Consider the following 24,564-nt stretch of genomic DNA (forward strand, 5'->3'; position numbering starts at 1 on the left):
TTGTTAATGTTAGACTGCATTTGGCCTACTAGTTGGGTTGGGGCCTACTATCGGTGTCTGCCACTCCTTGCTGTTCTCCTCCACTGAACAAAGCTGTGCCGCCTGTTTACTACTGTTGCCAATTTTGAACTGCATTTCGACTACTTACTGATTTGGGCCTACTCTCTGTGTCAGCCTCTCATTCCAGTTGTCCTCCACTGCAATGCCCCCTGATTAGTCCTGTGTTACCAATTTTGAACTGCATTTAGCCCACTTTATTCTTTGGGCCTATATCTGTGTTTCCTCCTCATCCTGCCCATTGCCCAGCCAGTGATAGATGAGTCTGCTGGTACATTGACCCATAACGCAACATTTCCCGTGCACGCTACACTGCAAGATTGTGACCCTGCTGAAAGTCAGGTCCCCCTTCCCGCATACCATACCACCTTACACGGGGACAAACAGGAAGGTGCAGATGAAAGTGCAGGTTCCTTCATCAGGTGGGGGGAGGAATACTAGTTGGCGACGTCACTGGCACAGGGCCTCTCATGGTACGCAAAAGTGTTGCTGCCGGTGGGAGGCGCCCCCGCCGTGCAAACACACCGCTGTACTTTGAGGGGCCCTGTGCCAGTGCCAATGCCAACGAGTGGGCCCCCCCTGCTTGCTCAGGTTCACAGCACTTGCAAAGTTAAAATACTTACCTCTCCCTGCTCCACTGCCATGACGTGGTCCAGATTTCCTGGGCCCACTAATTACTTGAACCAGTCCTACCCACCACAACTTTAGCCAAATGACCCCCAATTTCAAATGCCTTCCAATTATTATAAGGTAAATTACGCTTGACAAGCTTCATTAAGAAGAATGGATGGTTTTGACATTAAAATGGGCACTCTAGGTGTTTTCCTGGCCCCCACTCACTGCCGACTATGCTGCCCCATTGACTTGCATTGGGTTTCGTGTTTCGGTCGATCCCGACTTTACGTCATAATCGGCCGATTTCACTCGACCCGACTTTTGAGATAGTCGGGTTTCGCGAAACCCGGCTCGACTCTAAAAAGGTCAAGGTCGCTCAACTCTAGTGGTGACGTGTTTCTATTATACTTTTCCTCTGATTGTTCCACTCCAGGTTTTGGCTTATAAATACTGAGGTAAAATACTGACCAAATACTGAACATATGAACGTATGTCACTTTGTGGTGTATGTTATGAAGAATTGGTCAGCTTCAACCCTCCTCATTAAGCTTTGCCCAGTGTACAAATAGATTCCCAAGCCGTTATAAAATCATCAAGTTGCACAAAACGTGGGCATCATTTTAAGCTGGTTTGTGGCACAGACTTGTGAATATAGGGGGCCTAAAGGTTACAGAAAAAGAAAAGGGAAAAATTGTAAATACAATAAAAATCCAGCTTTATGAAATCGATAAACTTTATAACAACTGGGGAAATCATTTAATGGAATAGCCGTCTTCTGATAAAATGGTGGGCATACAAAGGACCTTTATTCAAAACAGTGGATTGGGCTAAAACATGCACAGCCAGCTTTAATATCTTGAAAAGCAGCAAAAAAAAGCACAAAATAAACACTTGTCCTTGTACTCCAACTATTTGACTTGTATCTCAGTACGTGGTCAGACTTTCCACATGACTTCCTTTTCTCTGTGGCTGTCAGCACTATAGATTCGATAAGCTGCTTTCACATTTTTTGCCACATTCGTAATGGAATTGCAAGGTTTTCGACTCAATATTAAAAAATCTCAGCAAAACAAACATTTTTCTTTTGTCATTACGGCAAAAAAAAAAAAATATAATGCAGATGCAACATGGGAATGCGGCCATATTGCACTATAAAATTTTGCAGCATTATCTGACTTTGATGAGGACTATAAAGAAATCCCATAAAGGAAGGAAAATAAAAGTGTACCAAAAACTTCACAGACCAGTTTTATCAGTAAGCCCAGATTTCCTGGTTTTCACCTTTTCTGGGTGAGATATATCTTCCTACCAGTACTTTTCCTGATGCGGGAGATCGGAAGATGTGGTCTTTGTGTGAGAATTGTTTTCTGGCTTCAGTATTCCCTTAATCTCCCAGGATCATTTATCTACACTATGTTATTGAAAACGATTCATTGCCAGGAACCTGGTACTTAACACAAGACGCAGTGTTTACATGTCCCTCTGGAGTAGTTAATTATGCATTTGTTAATTATTCACTAGTATGCCATCATGCTATGAGCCCTATGGGACACGGAGTTTCTGTATTTTCCCATATAGCTAGGTAGGCTCTCTGTTTTTAACAAGCTTGTTTTTTTTCTTTTTTTGCAATTTTTATATATGTTCTAATTATTATTGTATTAAAGTGAAAAACAGCTTTTACCTCCCAGATTACAAATCACCAAAACAAACCCCTGTATGTACGCTGAGCCAGCAGTGCTCGCGATCCAGAGGATTGTGGATGAAGTGGTGGAAATGTCATATAAAAATTGTTATAAGTTGTAAATCAGGATCAGTGTAAGAAAAGTGAAGCAAAATATTGTATATAGCGTAGACTGCATCTATGTGTGACATTAAAAACTTTAAAAAAGTATTTAAAATTGGAGCTACTGGTGGAACCGCACAGTTGCATATATCATCTCATATTCCCTTAAGGGAAATCAAATATTAGCAAAGCAGATTAGCCTATTAGCATATTGTCAGTTTTTCTTCTAAAAAAAATAATTTTTTTATCTGTATAGTTTGATATCTGTTATATGCGTCAAAAATGAAACAAATAATACAAGGCTATATACAATTTCCCATGTTAACTGAAATGGATCATTTAGGCTCTGTTCACATATCCATTCATTTGTAAAGCATCCAGCATTAAATAATAAAAAAAAATAATAAAACACGGCTCTTTTACAAACGAAGCAATAACTAGTACAAAATGGAAATTAAAGGGCCACTGTCACCCCCCTCCAGCCGTTATAAACTAAAAGAGCCACCTTGTGCAGCAGTAATGCTGCATTCTAACAAGGTGGCTCTTTTAGTTTTGTGTTCAGGTATTACTAAAATAAAGCGCTTTGAAACTTTGCAAAAATACCTATCTTTGTCCACGGAGGCGGGTCCTTAATCCCCAGCTTGAACGGTACTCTGCCGTCACTCACATCTTCAGGGGCTTTCGGCGCCGCCCCCTCCACGCTGTTTTCTCTTCAAATCCGGCGCCTGCGCTGTGTAAATCTTTGCGGGGCAGGCGCAGTAAGCTCTGGCCGTCTGACGTCCCAGCCAGGCTTGGAGACTGCGCCTGTGCTGGCAGTGCCTTATGCATTATGCACAGTGCGGGGCTAGGATTCATGGGCATGCGAACTGCGTGTGTCCGACTGTCCCCTGCCTTACAGCCTCTGTCTATTCAGCTGATCGTCCCGGCGATTGCTATGAGGAGGAGGAGGCACGATCAGCTGAATAGACAGAGGCTGTAAGGCGGGGGACCTGGGTGACAGTCTGACACACGCAGTGCGCATGCCCAGTATTATACTTACCATCCGCCGTCTTTATATTTTACTAGCTGAGGAGCCCGGCATTGCCTGGGCATAGTAAATATCTATGGTTAGTTATAGCACCTCACGTCTCTTATTTTCCCATCGTGCCTCTCATTTTCTCCCTTACACCTCTCATTTTCTCCCTTACACCTCTCATTTTCCCCCTCACTCCTCTTATTTTCCCCCTCACTCCTCTCATTCCCCCATAAAACTTGTCATTTCGACCTCACATCTGTCATTTTCCGATCACTCCACTATTTTCCCTCACTCCTCTCATTTTGCACTCACACCTTTTCATTTTCACCTCACACCCCTCATTTTCACCTCAGTATATACAGTCATGGCCAAAATTTTTGAGAATGACACCAAAATTATATTTTCACATGATCTGCTGCCCTCTGGTTTTTATTAGTGTTTGTCTGATGTTTATGTCACGTACAGAAATATAATTGCAATTATATTATGAGTACCAATAGGTTATATTGACAGTTAGAATGAGTTAATGCAGCAAGTCAATATTTGCAGTGTTGACCCTTCTTCTTCAAGACCTCTGCAATTCTCCCTGGCATGCTCTCAATCAACTTCTGGACCAAATCCTGACTGATAGCAGTCCATTCTTGCATAATCAATGCTTGCATTTTGCCAGAATTTGTTGGTTTTTGTTTGTCCACCCGTCTCTTGATGATTGACCAAGTTCTCAATGGGATTAAGATCTGGGGAGTTTCCAGGCCATGGACCCAAAATCTCTATGTTTTGTTCCATGAGCCATTTAGTTATCACCTTTGCTTTATGGCAAGGTGCTCCATCATGCTGGAAAAGGCATTGTTGGGCGCCAAACTGCTCTTGGACGGTTGAGAGAAGTTGCTCTTGGAGGACATTCTGGTACCATTCTTTATTCATGGCTGTGTTTTTAGGCAAGACTGTGAGTGAGCCGATTCCCTTGGCTGAGAAGCAACCCCACACATGAATGGTTTCAGGATGCTTTAAGTTGGCATGAGACAAGACTGGTGGTAGCGCTCACCTCTTCTTCTCCGAATAAGCTGTTTTCCAGATATCCCAAACAATCGAAAAGGGGATTCATCAGAGAAAATGACTTTGCCCCAGTCCTCAGCAGTCTGCTCCCTGTACCTTTTGCAGAATATCAGTCGGTCCCTGATGTTTTTTCTGGAGAGAAGTGGCTTCTTTGCTGCCCTCCTTGAAACCAGGCCTTGCTCAAAGAGTCTCCGCCTCACAGTGCGTGCAGAAACACTCACACCAGCCTGCTGCCATTCCTGAGCAAGCTCGGCACTGCTGGTAGTCCGATCCCGCAGCTGAAACAGTTTTAAGATATGGTCCTGGCACTTGCTGGTCTTTCTTGGGCGCCCTGGAGCCTTTATGACAACAATGGAAGCTCTCCCCTTGAAGTTCTTGATGATGCGATAGATTGTTGACTGAGGTGCAATCTTTGTAGCTGCGATACTCTTCCCTGTTAGGCCATTTTTGTGCAGGGCTATGATGGCTGCACGTGTTTCTTTAGAGATAACCATGGTTAACTGAAGAGAAACAATGATACCAAGCACCAGCCTCCTTTTAAAGTGTCCAGTGATGTCATTCTTACTTAATCATGACTGATTGATCGCCAGCCCTGTCCTCATCAACACCCACACCTGTGTTAATGGATCAATCACTAAAACAATGTTAGCTGCTCCTTTTAAGGCAGGACTGCAATGATGTTGAAATGTGTTTTGGGGGTTAAAGTTCTTTTTCTGGGCAAATATTGACTTTGCAAGTACAGTAATTGCTGTTAAGCTGATCACTCTGACATTCAGGAGTATATGCAAATTGCCATTAGAAAAAATGAAGCAGTAGACTTTGGAAAAATTAATATTTGTCTCATTCTCAAAATTTTTGTCCATGACTGTACATGTTTGTCATCTCTCTTATATATAGTATACACCTGTATGTCTTCTCTTGTATATTGTATATACCTGTATGCCATCTTCCCTGTAAATAGCATACACCTGCTGTATGCTGTTTTGGCTTACAAATACTGATGTAAAATACTGACCAAATACTGCTAGTGTGACGGCAGCCTAATAGTGAGAGCAGGTGGCAGCTCATGGGAGTATTCAAATAAAGAATTTTATTCTGGCTGTGTGTTTATTTACAATATAAATCTAGGATTAGTAATGGATAGGTGTCTTATATGCACCTCTCCATTACTAACCCGTGGGCTTTACATCACTAAACAATACAGAGGTGACATCAACCCCACAAATATTAACCCCATGTGCCACTGCCACAGGACAAGTGGGAAGAGTCGGGCAAAGCACCAAAATTGGAGCATCTAATAGATTCACCATCTCTGGGGTGGCTGCGGGCTGCTATTGTTAGGCTGGGGGGGTAATATCAATGGCCCCTTACCATTACCCTTACCTTACCTTTAGCTTGGCTAGTTGTCAAAAATGGGAGAGACCCCCAGCCCGTTTTATTTATTTAAATAAATTTAAAAACCGGCGTGTTACCCCTCTGTTCTTGATAACCAGCCTTGCTAAAACTGACAGCAGAAGGGTTGCAACCTGCAGTTATCAGTTTTGCCTTGCTGGTTATCAAAAATACAGGGGAACCCCATGCCAATTTTTTAAATAAATAAATGTATTTATTTACAGCGCAGGCTCATGAATACTCCCATTAGCCAAGGCCGGCTCTCGCTGATATTAGCCGCAGCAGGCGTAGGCTGATGGGAGTAGTAGTCTCATCATTCAATGCCTGTGACCGTAGGGAAACTGTCAACTTAGGACAGGTGAGGGATATTGTTGTTTTTTTTATTTTTGATTGTTTACAGGGGACAAATGCTTCAGGGGATTAGGTGTTACGGTGAGTATAATGTTATTTTTTATTTATTCCTAATTTTACACTTGAATACAACTCTCAACATTGTCTCCTGCTCGTGCTGGTAGCAGGCAGAGCAGGGGACAATGATCAGAGCTGTCTTCAGCACCTGGCACCAGGGAAAGGCATGAACTGTACTGCTGATTCCCAGGCTCTGGTTCATGTCACACAGATGTCATCCATGTGTCATCCGTGTGCACCAAGTTTTACGGCCTGTGCTGCTGTTAAAGACACATAGTGTTTCCATTACGTGTGGAAACTGTCTCCACACGTACTGGAAACACTGACGTGTGAAAGAACCCTTACACTAAGAGCGTGTAATCGTTACCTCTGACTTTCAGTCAATCAGAGGCTGTGGTCACAAGATGATGGTGCAGGACGGGTCATTAGATTAGGTGAATCACTCCAGCTCTCGAATAAAAAAAAATACTGGAGTGGTGCTTTAAAGTGTCCGTATTTGTCTAAAAGGAAAAAAAAATGAATGTTTACAACCAGGAGCGGTGCTAATGCGTCAGGCCCGGCTGTAAACTACTAGGGAATGAATGATACGCAGCTGGAGCAGGCTCAGTAACTAGCGGTGACGTCATTGAGTCTGGGCTCGCTGCCGGCATGAACTCCTATGACCTCAGGACCGTGGGAGAATGCAAATGATGAGGTCACGGCAGTTCAAGCTCTGTCACAGTGATCTCATCACTTGCGTTTTCCCACGGTCCTGAGGTAACAGGAGTTCATGCCGGCAGCGAGCACAAACTGCATGACATCAGCAGTAGTTGCTGAGCTTGTGCCCGCTTCTTCTCATTCATTCATTCTCCGCTGCTCGCGCTGCTCGCTAGCTGAGCAGGGAAGAAGGGATGACAGCCGGTTTCAGCACCACACGCAGGGGAACAGCGCTTACAGTAGTGCTACTTTCCCGGCGGCCGTCCGTGTAGTACTGATGTGGCACATGTGTTCCACACATAGTACACACACGGACACTGATATCTCCGGTACTGTTTTTTCTGGTATCGGAAATATCAGGATGTGGAAAACCGGCCTAAGGGTAACCCACAAGGGCAAACACCCCAATTCACCCAAACAACACTACAGGGCCTGGCCGCATCCTACAAACATGAAAAAAAAATGTGGTATTGATATTCTGACAAAAAAATTTAAGCTCTCAACTAATGTCAAGTGTCTTCATCCTCCATTGCAAGTCCCTACATTAAAGTGAAAATCAATTCACTGAAGTGGACATAAAATGCAAAACACATCAAAGAAAATAAGACTAATATATTCATCTTAATGACACCACTGACTTGCATTAGTCTGAGTACTGTACGTTTGCGGACTGCTAGGGATGCAGTCTGATCGAGCCCCAAAGAGGCGCGAGTCTGTTATGCATCATGGCCTATAATACAATGCTAAAAATGGAACTGCATTGAAAAACATTTTGGAGATCTCATTATTTTGTTTCATGTTATCTAAAACTGTGTCTTTTTATGTGTGTTCTATAAATCTAGTGTGTCAAGATAATACATTCTGTTTATATCTTATCTGGATATGTTCAAAAACAGTGTTTAACCTGAGAGACAATGTCAGCTAATCTGCTTAAAGGGACACTGTCACCTGAATTTGGAGGGAACAATCTTCAGCCATGGAGGCGGGGTTTTGGGGTTTTTGATTCACCCTTTCCTTACCCGCTGGCTGCATGCTGGCTGCAATATTGGATTGAAGTTCATTCTCTGTCCTCCGTAGTACATGCCTGCACAAGGCAAGATTGCTTTGCGCAGGCGTGTACTATGGAGGACAGAGAATGAACTTCAATCCAATATTGCAGCCAGCATGCAGCCAGCGGGTAAGGAAAGGGTGAATCAAAAACCCCAAAACCCCGCCTTCATGGCTGAAGATTGTTCCCTCCAAATTCAGGTGACAGTGTCCCTTTAAAGGGAACCTGTCACCCCGTTTTTTCATTATGAGATAAAAATAGCGTTCAATAGGGCCTGAGCTGTGCTTTACAATAGTGCATTTATTATCCCCTGATTCCCCACCTTTGCTGCCAAAATACCTTAGTAAACCCGCCGTTTTCGGCTGTCAATCACGCTGGTCCGGTCAAATGGGCGTTGTGAAATCGCTGTTTCTCCCCCACGTCTGGCTTTTCCCTAAGAATTTTCTCCCCGACGTTGGCGTAGTATTTCGCACCTGCGCATTGAAGTCTCATCTCGCGCCTGCGCATTATGCTTTGCCCAACTGTGGGCATAGCATACAGCACATCATTGCGCATGCGCGGCTCCTCACTGTAACCTGTGTGCCCCGAAAGTCTGGATATGCAAATTGTGATGTCCTGGATGTCGGTAAACTTTTCCCATCCAGGACTGCTAGCGTAAGTTTTGTAACAAAATTGCTTATCTATCTAATCTATCTATCTATCTATCTATCTATCTATCTATCTATCTATCTATCTATCTATCTATCTATCTATCTATCTATCATATATCTATTTATCTATCACATATCTATCTATCTATCTATCTATCTATCTATCTATCTATCTATCTATCATATATCTATTTATCTATCACATATCTATCTATCTATCTAGCTATCTATCTATCTTTCTATTTCTTTACAGCTATCTATCTCAGTATATCTATGGTATTCCTTCTAACTTTCTTATTCCTTCTTTCTATCTATTTATCTATCTCATCTATCTAACAGCAGATTACCTACAACATACACCCCGCGACATACACCCTGCGACATACACCCTACAACATACACCCTGCGACATACACACTGTGATATCCACCCAGCGATATACGTCTTGCAACCTACCACATGTGACATGCAACATACTACATGCGACATGCAATATACCACATGCAACATACGACATGCAACATGCTACATGTGACATACTACATGCAACAAGCAACATATTACATGCAACATACTACATGTGACATGCAACATGCGACGGCAACATGCAACATGCAACAACATGTGACAACATGCAACATGTGAACGTGCGACAACATGCGACATGCAACGACATGCAACATGTGACACACAACATGCTACGACATGCGACAAAATGTGACTACGTGCGACATACAACATGTTACATGCGACAATGTGCGGCATGCGTCCACATGCGACATGCAACATGTAGTAACATGCGACAGCATGCAGCGACATGCGACTACATGCAACTACATGGGACAATATGTGACAATATGCGTCATGCGACAACATGCAACATGCGACATGCAGCAACATGCAACAGGCGACGACATGCAACATGCCACAGCATGCAACAACATGTGACATGCAACAATATGCGACATGCGACAACATGTGGCAACATTCAACATGCGGCGACATTCAACATGCGACGACATGCATGTTGTAATGACATTTGATAACATGCACCATGCAACGACATGCAGCAACATGCGACATGCGACAGCATGCAACATGCAACAGCATGCGACATGCAACATGCTACGGCATGCGACACGAAACATGCGACGACAGGCGGCAACATGCACCATGTGATGACATGCAACAACATGCGACATGCAACGGCATGCGACATGCAACAACATGTTCCTGTTTTTGGCGCAAGAGGGCACATCCCTCAACAACTCCTGGAGTGGATTAGCAAGGCGGGTAAAGTCTTTTACGAAGCGTCTGAAGTAACCTGTGAGTCCCAGGAACACACTCACATCTTTCACAGTTTTTGGAGTGGGCCACTCTTGTACCGCAGCGATCTTCTCCTGGGAAGGCCTCACTCCCTCAGCGGAGACAGCATGTCCCAAGTATTCAATCTCGGTACGGAAGAGGTGACATTTCTGGGGTTTCACTTTCAAGCCATACTTCTGTAGCCGACTCAGAACTTGCTCTAGTCTCTGCAGATGCTCCTCAAAGGTGGGGGCAAAGATAATGATATCATCCAAGTAAATCAAAGTGGCTTCAAAGTTCAGGTCTCCCAGACATCTCTCCATGAGTCGCAGAAATGTTCCTGGGGCGTTTGCTAGGCTGAAGGGCATCCAGTCGAACTTATGCAGTCCCATCGGAAGGATGAAAGCCGTCTTGGCTCGGTCTTGCTCAGACATGGGCACCTGCCAGTAGCCGCTGGCCAAGTCTAACGTGGAGAAATATCTGGCATTCCCTAGTGCCGTCAGGGATTCCTCTATCCTGGGCAGTGGGTACGAGTCCCGCACTGTGCAAGCGTTGAACCGGCGATAGTCCACACAGAACCGCAAGGACTCATCTTTCTTTCTCACCAAGACTATAGGGGCAGCCCACGGGCTCTGACTATCGCATATAACTCTCTTCTTCAGCATGTATGACAGCATTCCCTTCACCTCCTGGTACATCTGTGGGGGTATTTGGCAATACCGTTCCCGGATTGGTGCCGCATCCCCAGTGGCTATCTCGTGGGTGATGGCCCGTGGTACGTCCAAAGTCATCTTCATCTTTGGCGAATGCCTCTTGAAATTTCCCCAATACGGCTTCCACCTGAGGTACCTGCTGCGGAGTAAGTTCTGAGAGCTCCGCCCTCATGCGTTCCTGTATCTGGCACCCTTCTGACAGTAATCTGTGGTCCGGAGCTGCCTCCGCTTTGACGGTCACCAGCCATGGATCTTCTGGCCTTGCGGCCAGCTGTACCGCCTCAGTTGGGACCAACTCGTCTGGGAGGCCCAGGACTTGGGCGACTTCGCTTCTAGGGGGCAAAGTTGTATCTGTCTCTCCCAAATTTATGCAGCGCACAAGGACAGTTCCATCCCGCACGGTAGCCAGGGACCGCGCGACCAATATTCCTGATGGCAGCTGGTCGGCTCTGCTGGGCTCAATTTGGAATTCGACCCCTTCCAGCGGGATGCCAGCTCGTATAGGCAGGGGAAGCACCATCTGCCCAGGGGCAACACTCGATTGACTGAGGCGGGGGCGATGACTTTGCCGAGTCCCTTTCCGTTGCTGTATGCTTCCCGGACCTGGGCGGTCTGTATCAGGTGTTGAAAGACCCTTCTCTGGGGGGTTTGGTCGCTCCATTGTTGCAGGAACTGTTTCGGGGACTTGTTGGAAACCAGGCTTCCGAGGTCTTTTAACACATTCATGCCCCGGGTCATGGTATGGTCTTTAGCTACTTCTCCATCCACCAGTACCACTCCTCTTCTCCCGAGGTCTTTTCCGCAGACCTCTATGTTCATCCATACCACCACTGCGACCGGGATGGGCAAGTGATTGGCCGCCATAAGTTTGATCACAGGGCCCCATTCAGGCCGTAGCGCCTCTGCAAAGTGACGGCAGAAATGTCTCTAAGGCATGGTGGTCACTTGTGAGCCGGTGTCTATCAAGCACCGCACTGCTCTTCCATTGATTTCTGCCCAGACCAGAGGGCACGTGGAAACAAGGCTGTGGGGACTTTTACTACTCCTCCTCTGTTCTTCACGCTCCGAGCGGTGCCCCTCGAGCTTTGAGCCACCTAGTTTAAACGAGGGTGCGGTAATGGTCGGCTCTGCCTGGGACACCATCGAGCAATGTGGCCAGATTCTCCACACTTGTAGCATGTAAGAGGGCTTCTCCTCCTCATAGTTTCACCCTCCCTCCGGGGGCAACTTCTCTGTCTCACACCAGAGGGCCGGGCCCTTCTGCCAGAGTTCTTCTGGAGGCTGCCATTTCTTCACGGACCTGTCTAATCTCCATTCTCAGGTCCTCCACCCACTGGGGAATATTGTCTGCGGTGGTGGTTACCTCACTGCTCTGCACCCTTCCCACCAGCCCCTTCACTCCCTGCTCTTGTTCTCGCACACGCGCCTCATTGCCAACCTCAGAGAAAGTCATGTCTGGCTTTACTCGCATGCACTCTTGCAGTGCCTGTTTCACTGCATCCTGCAGTCCCATCACCAGCTGATCTCTGAGCACCACATCAACTGACCCAACCCCTACACCGTCCTTTCATCTGATAGCAGTGTGAAGCTCTTGTAGGGCGTTCATGAATTGGGTCACGGTCTCCCCCTCCTGTTGTACCCGGTGAAACAGTGCGAAGTTCCTCTACGTCAGTGGGGTTCCCATGCGTCTCCTCAAGTATGCGCAGCACTTTGTCCAGGGTATCTCTCTCCCAGGGGGACCTATGCATGACAGAATCCCGCGCCTCCCCCTCCAGGGCCATCAATGCAATTTCTGCCTTCAGGGCTGGTGTCATGGGATGCATCCGTATCATTCCCCGGATACGCTTCATCCAACTCTACAGCATTACATTGTTCCCCGTGAACCTTGGCAAATTATTCAACATAGCTCCCAGGGAAATGCTAGACCTGGGAACTTCCCCAGCTGCTTGGTCTGCCCTGTCCGCGCTACCGTGTGACATCCTGCCGACTACGCCAAATGTAATAGTATGCAGGTACTGAGTATGTCACCACGGAACAGACAGACCAACAGTTGAGGGGTTTAATAAGGGGAATCAGGTTCTCCTCGCAGGGAGGAAGCAATGGAAAATAACTAGCAATAAAACAGTGCAAAAATATGTGAGTCAAACAGTGTAACAGAAGTAAGCAAGATTTCTTGAGAAAAGAACACTTATCAATCTGATGAGGACTTGCTTGAAGGGTCGTCTTCTCCAACGTAGGCACCGAGAAACAGCGGCACTTGTCGTCCCTCTGTTGTCCGTGGGCTGAGTAGTCTCTAGGAGCCCGTTGCCTGGGGTTTCGGGAGTTAATGTGATATGCACAGGCTCTGAGTCTTTAGCTTTTACAGCACAGCCTATCCCGGGAAAACGATGGTCAGACTATTATTAAGTCCCTCACCAGGAATCAGGGGCTCTGCACTGATACCATGGGTACCAGGGGTCACAATCTGTGTACTGATACCGCGGGTACCAGGGGGTCACAGTCTCTGCACGGGCCAATGTTTCTACATGGGTCTCAAAGCGCCCCTCTCCAGTCACAGCAGAGTCTGCTTTCATGTACTCACAAGCTGCAGTCTTTCTGGGCAATCTCCCTGTATTTGTCCTCTGACCGGGAGCTCTCTCTCTCCCGGAGCGCAGCTGCACCCTGCTCTGACCGCTGCTCATGCTGCTCACCCTGCTCTGTTCCTTGCGCGCATCTTTCCCGCTCTCTGCCCGGCTTCCTTCCTGTCCCAGTTTTTAAGTCTGCCCCCTGGGGAACCTGTTGCCCAGCTCAATGGTTCCAGGCACAGAGCCGAGAAAATAACCGCCACGAACTCTTCTTGTGCTTCACCTACTTACATATATACAGTGGGTACAGAAAGTATTCAGACCCCTTTACATTTTTAACTCTGATTCATTGCAGCCAATTGGTAAATTCAAAAAAGGTCATTTTTTTCTCATTAATGTACACTCTGCACCCCATCGTGACTGAAAAAAAACAGAAATGTATTAATTTTTGCATATTTATTAAAAAAGAAAAACTGAAATATCACATGGTCATAAGTATTCAGACCCTTTGCTCAGACACTCATTTTTAACTCACATGCTATCCATTTCCTTGAGATCCTCCTTGAGATGGTTCTACTCCATTCATTTGTTACACAACAAATTTTAGAGTCCATTTTTTCCTGTTACCCTTGTCAAAATAATAAAAAAATAGATCTGAATTAATTTTTTTTTTTAAGTTAAATGTTCATTTTTTTTTCCACATTCTTAAAATTCCTGTGAAGCACCTGAAGGGTTAATAAACTTCTTGAATGTGGCTTTGAGTGACATATCCCTCTGATTTAATGGCATGAAAATTCAAAATTGGAAAATTGCACAATTTTCAAAATTTTTGCCAAATTTTCGTTTTTTTTTCACAAATAAACACAAGTTATATCAAAGAAATTTTACCACTATCATGAACTACTATGTCACGAAAGAACAATCTCGGAATCACCGATATCCGTTGAAGCGTTCCAGAGTTATACCCTCATAAAATGGACAGTGGTCAGAATTGTAAAAATTGGTCCGGTCATTAACATGCAAACCACTCTCAGGGGTAAAGGGGTTTAGGGGTTTTGTATACTAAACCAATATTTACTGCATTTTAGTGTTAATATTCTGACTAGAAGATTAATGCCAAATGTTTGCCTTTCGATTATTATTTTAAAATTAAATCTTATTAAAAATAAATTGTTACTACTTTTTCAGTGGTGGGGGCACAATCGAGTTGTAATTCTGGTAGTGAAAATGCTATCACTCTCTACAGAGTCTATGTTAATGCAGTTGTACTATTGTTCCATTATTTTTGCAGGAAATTGACCCTGGGCAGCTGACTTTGGAGGAGCTGATGGAAATGAATGATGGGCAGGTCTGTGACACACTGGGAAAGTTTGGTGCCAGCAGTGAAGAATGTGACCGGTTAAATGCCTCCCTCTCCTGTCTACGGAGTGTGCACAAGTCAGGTGAGGGCACTTGATATGGCTTGCGAATGCATCAGGGTACGTTCACACAGAGGGTTTTTTTCACGTTGATTTTGAAGCAGATCTGCATGAAAAACCTTCACATGAACATACGTCTACAAAAACAATCAAATGGGATCTGTGTGCAAGTGTACCAAGACCAAAGCAGCTTCTATGTCAAGTATAGAGTATATCAAATATAGAAAGATAACCACACTTCCTATAGAGGTGATGCATTGTGTGACAATACTCCTCCATACAAATGGTAAATTACAAATTTGCATCACTTTTCTTTTTTTGTCTGGTTTTCGTTGCCGCTTTTTGCACCATATTTTTCAAAATGATGCACGTGAATTTAGTGGACAATAAAAAATGATCTTTTTCTTTGCATTCAACAAAGTCGTTTTGAGACCGGCGTACATAAAAACACTCCATATATAACAACAACTTGGCACTCAAATAAGTTATGAAGTGGTAATTTTTTGATTTTTTATTGTACGTCCAGACACAGATTCAACAGATGCTGTTAAACGTTTTCGGTCCCAATGGACACACCCTGCCTACGGAGGAGATACGGACCACTATTTTGGGGACTTTTCTGCTTATTACGGCCGTAATATACGGACCGTATTTTTATACGCTGCGTGTGACGCCGGCCTAAGGTCTCATGCAGACGTCCATCGGTCTGAGAGTGGACAGCTGAGGCATGGACTGGCCGCTGGTCTCCCGACCAAAGCATGGCAGCTTCCTGTATGGCTATGAGGCTGACAGGCTTGGGACGATAGATCAGCAGCTAGTCCGTGCACTGCGGTCCGAGATGGGTCCTAGGGTCACTAATGTCTGCAGGAGCCCTTACTCCATGGTTTGACACTATACCTCCATGTTGTTTTGGTATGTTCTATTATAATAATGGCAGAAGTCTATCTTTAACTACTGGGCAGCAAACTCTGTAACAGGGCTTGTTACTTACACAAATACCATTTATATACAGGCGTCTTCTGGCAAAAGGAAAACTATCTCCAAAAACTATCACCAGGCATTTGCCACCTAATCTGAGAGAAGCATAATCTACAGTGTTGTGAATTCTGTGGCAGAGCTCCCTCCTGTGGTCACAAGTGGTACTTCGGCTGATTCTCTCTGTGAGCTTCCGTTGGTGGAGGAAAGTGGTACTGCGGCTTCTGAGTTTCCTTCCTCAGGTGATGTGGTGAAGTCGTTAGGTGCTGCTCTATTTAACTCCACCTAGTGCTTTGATCCTGGCCTCCAGTCAATGTTCTAGTATTGGACCTGTTTCCTCCTGGATCGTTCCTGTGGCCTGCTGCTCTGCATAGCTAAGTTCTGCTTTGCTATTTTGTTTGCTGTTTTTTCTGTCCAGCTTGTCTATTTGTTTTTTCCTGCTTGCTGGAAGCTCTGGGATGCAGAGGGTGTACCTCCGTGCCGTTAGTTCGGTACGGAGGGTCTTTTTGCCCCCTTTGCGTGGTTTTTGTAGGGTTTTGTGTTGACCGCAAAGTTACCTTTCCTATCCTCGCTCTGTTCAGAAAGTCGGGCCTCACTTTGCTAAATCTATTTAATCTCTACGTTTGTCTTTTCATCTTAACTCACAGTCATTATATGTGGGGGCTGCCTTTTCCTTTGGGGTATTTCTCTGAGGCAAGGTAGGCTTATTTTCTATCTTCAGGTTAGCTAGTTTCTCAGGCTGTGCCGAGTTGCATAGGGAGCGTTAGGCGCAATCCACGGCTGCCTCTAGTGTGGTTGGAGAGGATTAGGGATTGCGGTCAGCAGAGTTCGCACGTCTCAAAGCTCGTTCTATGTTTTTGGGTTATTGTCAGGTCACTGTATGTGTTCTGACCTCTATGTCCATTGTGGTACTGAATTACCTTTCACAACACTACAGGCAGGGACCTTGATACCGGCGATGTGTCACTTACTAGACTGCTTACTGTAGTTTTGATAATTTCCTGCTAAAAAAACAGTGATTTTTTTTTATCACTAGATTACTAGTAATAACCCTCCTGCCATGTAGTCTAACCTCACCCACTACTCTGATTGGCAGCTTTGTTTATACCAGGTACATTGGCAGACAGCTGTTGGAGGGGAGGTTGGACTCCATGGCAGCAGTTTAATAGTCATCCAGTGATAATCTCCTGTTGATTAAACAATGGTTTATAAAAACTACAGTAAGCAGCCCAGTAAGTGGCACATCACTGGACACAGGGTCTCTGTCCCTACTGCTCTCAGATGGGGTCGCAAAACTCTTTTGATTCCCTTTACTTTTGATTCCCTTGATAGGGGTTGTCCAGTGCTTTTATATTAATGGCCTATCCATCCCAGCACCTCCAACCAGATTTGATCAACTGCGGAGCTGAACAGCACAGATCTGTGAACTTTATAGCGGTTGCATTAAGTTACTGCAGATCCACTCTCTATTCATTGAAATAGGGGAGGATGTGCAGGCACTAGAGAGTTCCCAGAGCTGTGCAGCACCGCAAGTGATCACATCCGGCAGCACCAGACACCGCGAATCGCTGGCGGTGCCGGGTGTCTCATCACCTCAGATCTGACATTAAGGCTGCCGTCACACTAGCCGTATTTGGTCAGTGGTTTACATCACTATTTGTAAGCCAAAACCAGGAGTGGGGGATAAATACAGAAGTGGTGCATATGTTTCTATTATACTTTTCCTCTAATTGTTCCACTCCTGGTTTTGGCTACAAATATGTAAAAAACCGACCAAATACTGCTAGTGTGACGGCAGCCTTAGGATAAGGCCATCAATAAAAAGTACTGGACAACCCTTTTAAGAGTATGACCACTCTTCAAGGACGGCGTCACCTAAACTATTTAGAACTTCATTTTAGGCCAGTCTCACACGTCCAGATAATTCCGGTACCAGAAAAATCGGAATTATCTGTGTCCGTGTGCCGATGCGTTTCTGTGGCACATCAGTGTGGCACACATGCGGCACAAGTGTGCCGCCCGTGTGACCACTGGGTACCACACGCACCGTGCCGGAGACAGCGCTAAAGTTTAGCGCTGTCCCCGGCATCGTGCTGAAGCCCCATTCATATCTTCCCTGCAGCAGCGTTTGCTGTAGAGAAGATATGAATAATTGTGTGTAAAATCCAGATCCAGGTCCTTCCCCCCCCCCCCCCCCCGCTGTGATTAAAATACCCACCTAGCTTCCGGCTTCCTCACAGCATCCTGTCCTGGCCGCACCATGTACTGTATGAGCGGTCACGTGGGGCCGCTCATTTACAGTAATGAATATGCGGCTCCACCCCTATGGGAGGTGGAGCCGCATATTCACGACTTTAATCAGCGGCCCCACGTGACCGCTCATACAGTACATGGTGCGGCCAGGACAGGACGCTGCGAGGGAGCCGGAAGCTAGGTGAGTATTTTAATCACAGTGGGGGGGGGGGGGGGGGTGGGCGCACAGGGGGTGGGAGGGGGTTGATGACCTGGATCTGGATTTTACACACTATTATTCATATCTTCTCTACAGCAAACGCTGCTGCAGGGAAGATATGAATGGCGGATTCAGCACCAGTGGGGGGGACAGCGCTTAATGTAGCGCTGTCTCCTGCACGGCACACAGACTGCACACGGACAACGTCCTTGTGCGGTACGTGTTTTACACGGACCCATTGACTTTAATGGGTCCGTGTAATACGTGCGCTCCCACGAACACTGACATGTCTCTGTGTTTGGCACACGGAGACACGGTCCGCAAAAATTCAATGACATCGGAAAATATGCATTGATTTGAATGTAACATAGTAACATAGTTAGTAAGGCCGAAAAAAGACATTTGTCCATCCAGTTCAGCCTATATTCCATCATAATAAATACCCAGATCTACGTCCTTCTACAGAACCTAATAATTGTATGATACAATATTGTTCTGCTCCAGGAAGACATCCAGGCCTCTCTTGAACCCCTCGACTGAGTTCGCCATCACCACCTCCTCAGGCAAGCAATTCCAGATTCTCACTGCCCTAACAGTAAAGAATCCTCTTCTATGTTGGTGGAAAAACCTTCTCTCCTCCAGACGCAAAGAATGCCCCCTTGTGCCCGTCACCTTCCTTGGTATAAACAGATCCTCAGCGAGATATTTGTATTGTCCCCTTATATACTTATACATGGTTATTAGATCGCCCCTCAGTCGTCTTTTTTCTAGACTAAATAATCCTAATTTCGCTAATCTATCTGGGTATTGTAGTTCTCCCATCCCCTTTATTAATTTTGTTGCCCTCCTTTGTACTCTCTCTAGTTCCATTATATCCTTCCTGAGCACCGGTGCCCAAAACTGGACACAGTACTCCATGTGCGGTCTAACTAGGGATTTGTACAGAGGCAGTATAATGCTCTCATCATGTGTATCCAGACCTCTTTTAATGCACCCCATGATCCTGTTTGCCTTGGCAGCTGCTGCCTGGCACTGGCTGCTCCAGGTAAGTTTATCATTAACTAGGATCCCCAAGTCCTTCTCCCTGTCAGATTTACCCAGTGGTTTCCCGTTCAGTGTGTAATGGTGATATTGATTCCCTCTTCCCATGTGTATAACCTTACATTTATCATTGTTAAACCTCATCTGCCACCTTTCAGCCCAAGTTTCCAACTTATCCAGATCCATCTGTAGCAGAATACTATCTTCTCTTGTATTAACTGCTTTACATAGTTTTGTATCATCTGCAAATATCGATATTTTACTGTGTAAACCTTCTACCAGATCATTAATGAATATGTTGAAGAGAACAGGTCCCAATACTGACCCCTGCGGTACCCCACTGGTCACAGCGACCCAGTTAGAGACTATACCATTTATAACCACCCTCTGCTTTCTATCACTAAGCCAGTTACTAACCCATTTACACACATTTTCCCCCAGACCAAGCATTCTCATTTTGTGTACCAACCTCTTGTGCGGCACGGTATCAAACGCTTTGGAAAAATCGAGATATACCACGTCCAATGACTCACCGTGGTCCAGTCTATAGCTTACCTCTTCATAAAAACTGATTAGATTGGTTTGACAGGAGCGATTTCTCATAAACCCATGCTGATATGGAGTTAAACAGTTATTCTCATTGAGATAATCCAGAATAACATCCCTCAGAAACCCTTCAAATATTTTACCAACAATAGAGGTTAGACTTACTGGCCTATAATTTCCAGGTTCACTTTTAGAGCCCTTTTTGAATATTGGCACCACATTTGCTATGCGCCAGTCCTGCGGAACAGACCCTGTCGCTATAGTGTCACTAAAAATAAGAAATAATGGTTTATCTATTACATTACTTAGTTCTCTTAGTACTCGTGGGTGTATGCCATCCGGACCCGGAGATTTATCTATTTTAATCTTATTTAGCCGGTTTCGCACCTCTTCTTGGGTTAGATTGGTGACCCTTAATATAGGGTTTTCATTGTTTCTTGGGATTTCACCTAGCATTTCATTTTCCACCGTGAATACCGTGGAGAAGAAGGTGTTTAATATGTTAGCTTTTTCCTCGTCATTTACAACCATTCTTTCCTCACTATTTTTTAAGGGGCCTACATTTTCAGTTTTTATTCTTTTACTATTGATATAGTTGAAGAACAGTTTGGGATTAGTTTTACTCTCCTTAGCAATGTGCTTCTCTGTTTCCTTTTTGGCAGCTTTAATTAGTTTTTTAGATAAAGTATTTTTCTCCCTATAGTTTTTTAGAGCTTCAGTGGTGCCATCCTGCTTTAGTAGTGCAAATGCTTTCTTTTTACTGTTAATTGCCTGCCTTACTTCTTTGTTTAGCCACATTGGGTTTTTCCTATTTCTAGTCCTTTTATTCCCACAAGGTATAAACCGCTTACACTGCCTATTTAGGATGTTCTTAAACATTTCCCATTTATTATCTGTATTCTTATTTCTGAGGATATTGTCCCAGTCTACCAGATTAAGGGCATCTCTAAGCTGTTCAAACTTTGCCTTCCTAAAGTTCAATGTTTTTGTGACTCCCTGACAAGTCCCCCTAGTGAAAGACAGGTGAAACTGCACAATATTGTGGTCGCTATTTCCTAAATGCCCAACCACCTGCAGATTTGTTATTCTGTCAGGTCTATTAGATAGTATTAGGTCTAAAAGTGCTGCTCCTCTGGTTGGATTCTGCACCAATTGTGAAAGATAATTTTTCTTGGTTATTAGCAGAAACCTGTTGCCTTTATGGGTTTCACAGGTTTCTGTTTCCCAGTTAATATCCGGGTAGACACATAGAATGTGTCTATGTGTGTCAGTGGCTCCGGTACGTGAGGAAACTGTCACCTCACGTACCGAAGCCACTGACGTGTGAAACCGGCCTTATAATGAGCCTCTCATTCCTGATGACTCGTCCCTATTATTCAGCTGTAATTTGGTGTAGTAGAGCTATAGCAGTATTTCTGACTGCAATGTGACTAGATTGGTGTGAATATTTGTTATTCTATGGGGCTGTGAACACGCTCGATTGATTTATTTATTTATTTCTTATGACCTAGCCAATCCACTGGGAAAAAAAAAAATCGCAGTCCATGGGATTTCCTTCCACAGACTGAGAGTGATTCCTATTTCCACAGATTAAGATTCGGATTCCAATCAGAGTGTGATGTGAACGATTGACTCGATTCTCTCTCATAGTTACAATACCTAATGTCACCTTCATTCGCAGTGAGGTGCCCTCTGCTGGTTGTCCTCATATGAACTCGAGCCTGGGAGCTTTCCAGGAAAGTTCCCACGCTCGAGGTCATATGAGGACAACCAGCAGAGGGCGCATCACCGCGAATGAAGGTAAATATAGGTCATTGACCTACATTACCTTCATTCCCCGGGGTTTTACAGCCACAAGTGTTGTGAATTCTGTGGCTGAATTCACTCCTGTGGTCACAAGTGGTACTGCAGCTTCTGAGCTTCCTCCCTCAGGTGTTCTGGTGAGCTCGTTAACTGCTTCATTACTTAACTCCGCCTGATGCTGCTATCCTTGCTCCTTGTCAATGTTTCAGTGTTGGATCTGAGCTTCTCCTGATTGTTCCTGTGACCTGCTGCTCTGTATAGCTAAGTGCTTTTTGCTTTTTTGTTGCTTTTTTTCTGTCCAGCTTGTCTTTTGTTTTGCTGGAAGCTCTGAGACGCAAAGGGTGTACCGCCGTGCCGTTAGTTCGGCACGGTGGGTTTTTTTTTTGCCCCCTTTGCGTGGTTTTGCTTTAGGGTTTTTTGTAGACTGCAAAGTTCGCTTTACTGTCCTCGCTCTGTCCTAGAATATCGGGCCCCACTTTGCTGAATCTATTTCATCCCTACGTTTTGTCTTTTCATCTTACTCACAGTCATTATATGTGGGGGGCTGCCTTTTCCTTTGGGGAATTTCTCTGGGGCAAGTCAGGCCTATTTTTCTATCTTCAGGCTAGCTAGTTTCTTAGGCTGTGCCGAGTTGCCTAGGTAGTTGTTAGGCGCAATCCACAGCCGCTTTTAGTTGTGTTTAGGATAGGATCAGGTGTGCAGTCTACAGAGTTTCCACGTCTCAGAGCTCGTTCTTGTATTTTTGGGTATTTGTCAGATCACTGTGTGCGCTATGATCGCTATGCACACTGTGTTTCTGGATTGCCTTCATAACACCTGTCATTAGCAAATATAACAGTACAAGGAGCCTAACTAATTATTCTCAATAGAGGGAAAGAAAAAGTTCTGACATCATTTTTTTTTTTTTTTCTGCTCTGTGTTCACTTTTTTTTTTTCCCCTAGACATTTGGGTGATTCTGGACACAGGTGTGGACATGGATATTCAGGGTCTTTGCTCTTCAATGGATAATCTCGTTATAAATGTACAAAAAATTCAAGATACTATTGATCAGAAATCTATGTTAGAACCAAGAATTCCTATTCCTGATTTGTTTTTTGGAGATAGAACTAAGTTTCTAAGTTTCAAAAATAATTGTAAGCTATTTCTGGCCTTGAAACCTCATTCTTCTGGTAATCCTATTCAACAGGTTTTGATTATTATTTCTTTTTTGCGCGGCGACCCTCAAGACTGGGCATTTTCTCTTGCGCCAGGAGACCCTGCATTGAGTAGTGTCGATGCGTTTTTCCTGGCGCTCGGATTGCTGTACGATGAGCCTAATTCAGTGGATCAGGCTGAGAAAAATTTGCTGGCTTTGTGCCAGGGTCAGGATGATATAGAAGTATATTGTCAGAAATTTAGGAAATGGTCAGTACTCACTCAGTGGAATGAATCTGCGCTGGCAGCTTTGTTCAGAAAGGGTCTCTCTGAGGCTCTTAAGGATGTCATGGTGGGATTTCCTATGCCTGCTGGTTTGAATGAGTCTTTGTCTTTGGCCATTCAGATCGGTCGACGCTTGCGCGAGCGTAAATCTGTGCACCATTTGGCGGTACTGCCTGAGGTTAAACCTGAGCCTATGCAGTGCGATAGGACTATGACTAGAGTTGAACGGCAGGAATACAGACGTCTGAATGGTCTGTGTTTCTACTGTGGTGATTCCACTCATGCTATTTCTGATTGTCCTAAGCGCACTAAGCGATCCGCTAGGTCTGCCGTCATTGGTACTGTACAGTCCAAATTCCTTCTGTCCATTACCTTGATATGCTCTTTGTCGTCGTTTTCTGTCATGGCGTTTGTGGATTCGGGCGCTGCCCTGAATCTGATGGATTTGGATTATGCTAAACGTTGTGGGTTTTTCTTGGAGCCTTTGCGGTGTCCTATTCCATTGAGAGGAATTGATGCTACACCTTTGGCCAAGAATAAACCTCAATACTGGGCCCAGCTGACCATGTGCATGGCTCCTGCACATCAGGAAGTTATTCGCTTTCTGGTGTTGCATAATCTGCATGATGTGGTCGTGTTGGGGTTGCCATGGCTACAAACCCATAATCCAGTATTGGATTGGAATTCCATGTCGGTATCCAGCTGGGGTTGTCAGGGGGTACATGGTGATGTTCCATTTTTGTCGATTTCGTCATCCACCCCTTCTGAGGTCCCAGAGTTCTTGTCTGATTATCAGGATGTATTTGAAGAGCCCAAGTCCGATGCTCTACCTCCGCATAGGGATTGTGATTGTGCTATCAATTTGATTCCTGGTAGTAAATTCCCTAAAGGTCGATTATTTAATTTATCCGTGCCCGAACACGCCGCTATGCGCAGTTATGTGAAGGAATCCCTGGAGAAGGGACATATTCGCCCATCGTCATCACCACTGGGAGCAGGGTTCTTCTTTGTAGCCAAGAAGGATGGTTCGCTGAGACCGTGTATTGATTACCGCCTTCTTAATAAGATCACTGTTAAATTTCAGTATCCCTTGCCATTGTTATCTGACTTGTTTGCTCGGATTAAGGGGGCTAGTTGGTTCACTAAGATAGATCTTCGTGGTGCGTATAATCTGGTGAGAATCAGGCAAGGAGATGAATGGAAAACTGCATTCAATACGCCCGAGGGTCATTTTGAGTATCTAGTGATGCCGTTCGGACTTGCCAATGCTCCATCTGTGTTTCAGTCTTTTATGCATGACATCTTCCGTGAGTATCTGGATAAATTCCTGATTGTTTACTTGGATGACATTTTGATCTTCTCAGATGATTGGGAGTCTCATGTGAAGCAGGTCAGAATGGTTTTTCAGGTCCTGCGTGCTAACTCTTTGTTTGTGAAGGGATCAAAGTGTCTCTTCGGTGTGCAGAAAGTTTCATTTTTGGGGTTCATCTTTACCCCTTCTACTATCGAGATGGATCCAGTTAAGGTCCAAGCCATCCAGGATTGGATTCAGCCGACATCTCTGAAAAGTCTGCAAAAGTTCCTGGGCTTTGCTAATTTTTATCGTC

General features: G+C 44.9%; 1 protein-coding gene across 1 annotated transcript in view; it reads left to right on the forward strand.

The window, feature by feature from the left end:
• Window positions 1-24,564, forward strand: part of KSR2 (kinase suppressor of ras 2) — an 869,756-nt gene that overhangs the window by 201,819 nt on the left and 643,373 nt on the right. The window contains exon 3 of the mRNA XM_069754628.1: window positions 14,594-14,744. Coding sequence (XP_069610729.1) covers window positions 14,594-14,744 — 151 coding nt within the window. The remainder of the gene's footprint in view (window positions 1-14,593; window positions 14,745-24,564) is intronic.

Source organism: Ranitomeya imitator, chromosome 1 (assembly GCF_032444005.1).
Source record: "Ranitomeya imitator isolate aRanImi1 chromosome 1, aRanImi1.pri, whole genome shotgun sequence".
In the NCBI taxonomy this organism is placed as follows: Eukaryota; Metazoa; Chordata; class Amphibia; order Anura; family Dendrobatidae; genus Ranitomeya; species Ranitomeya imitator.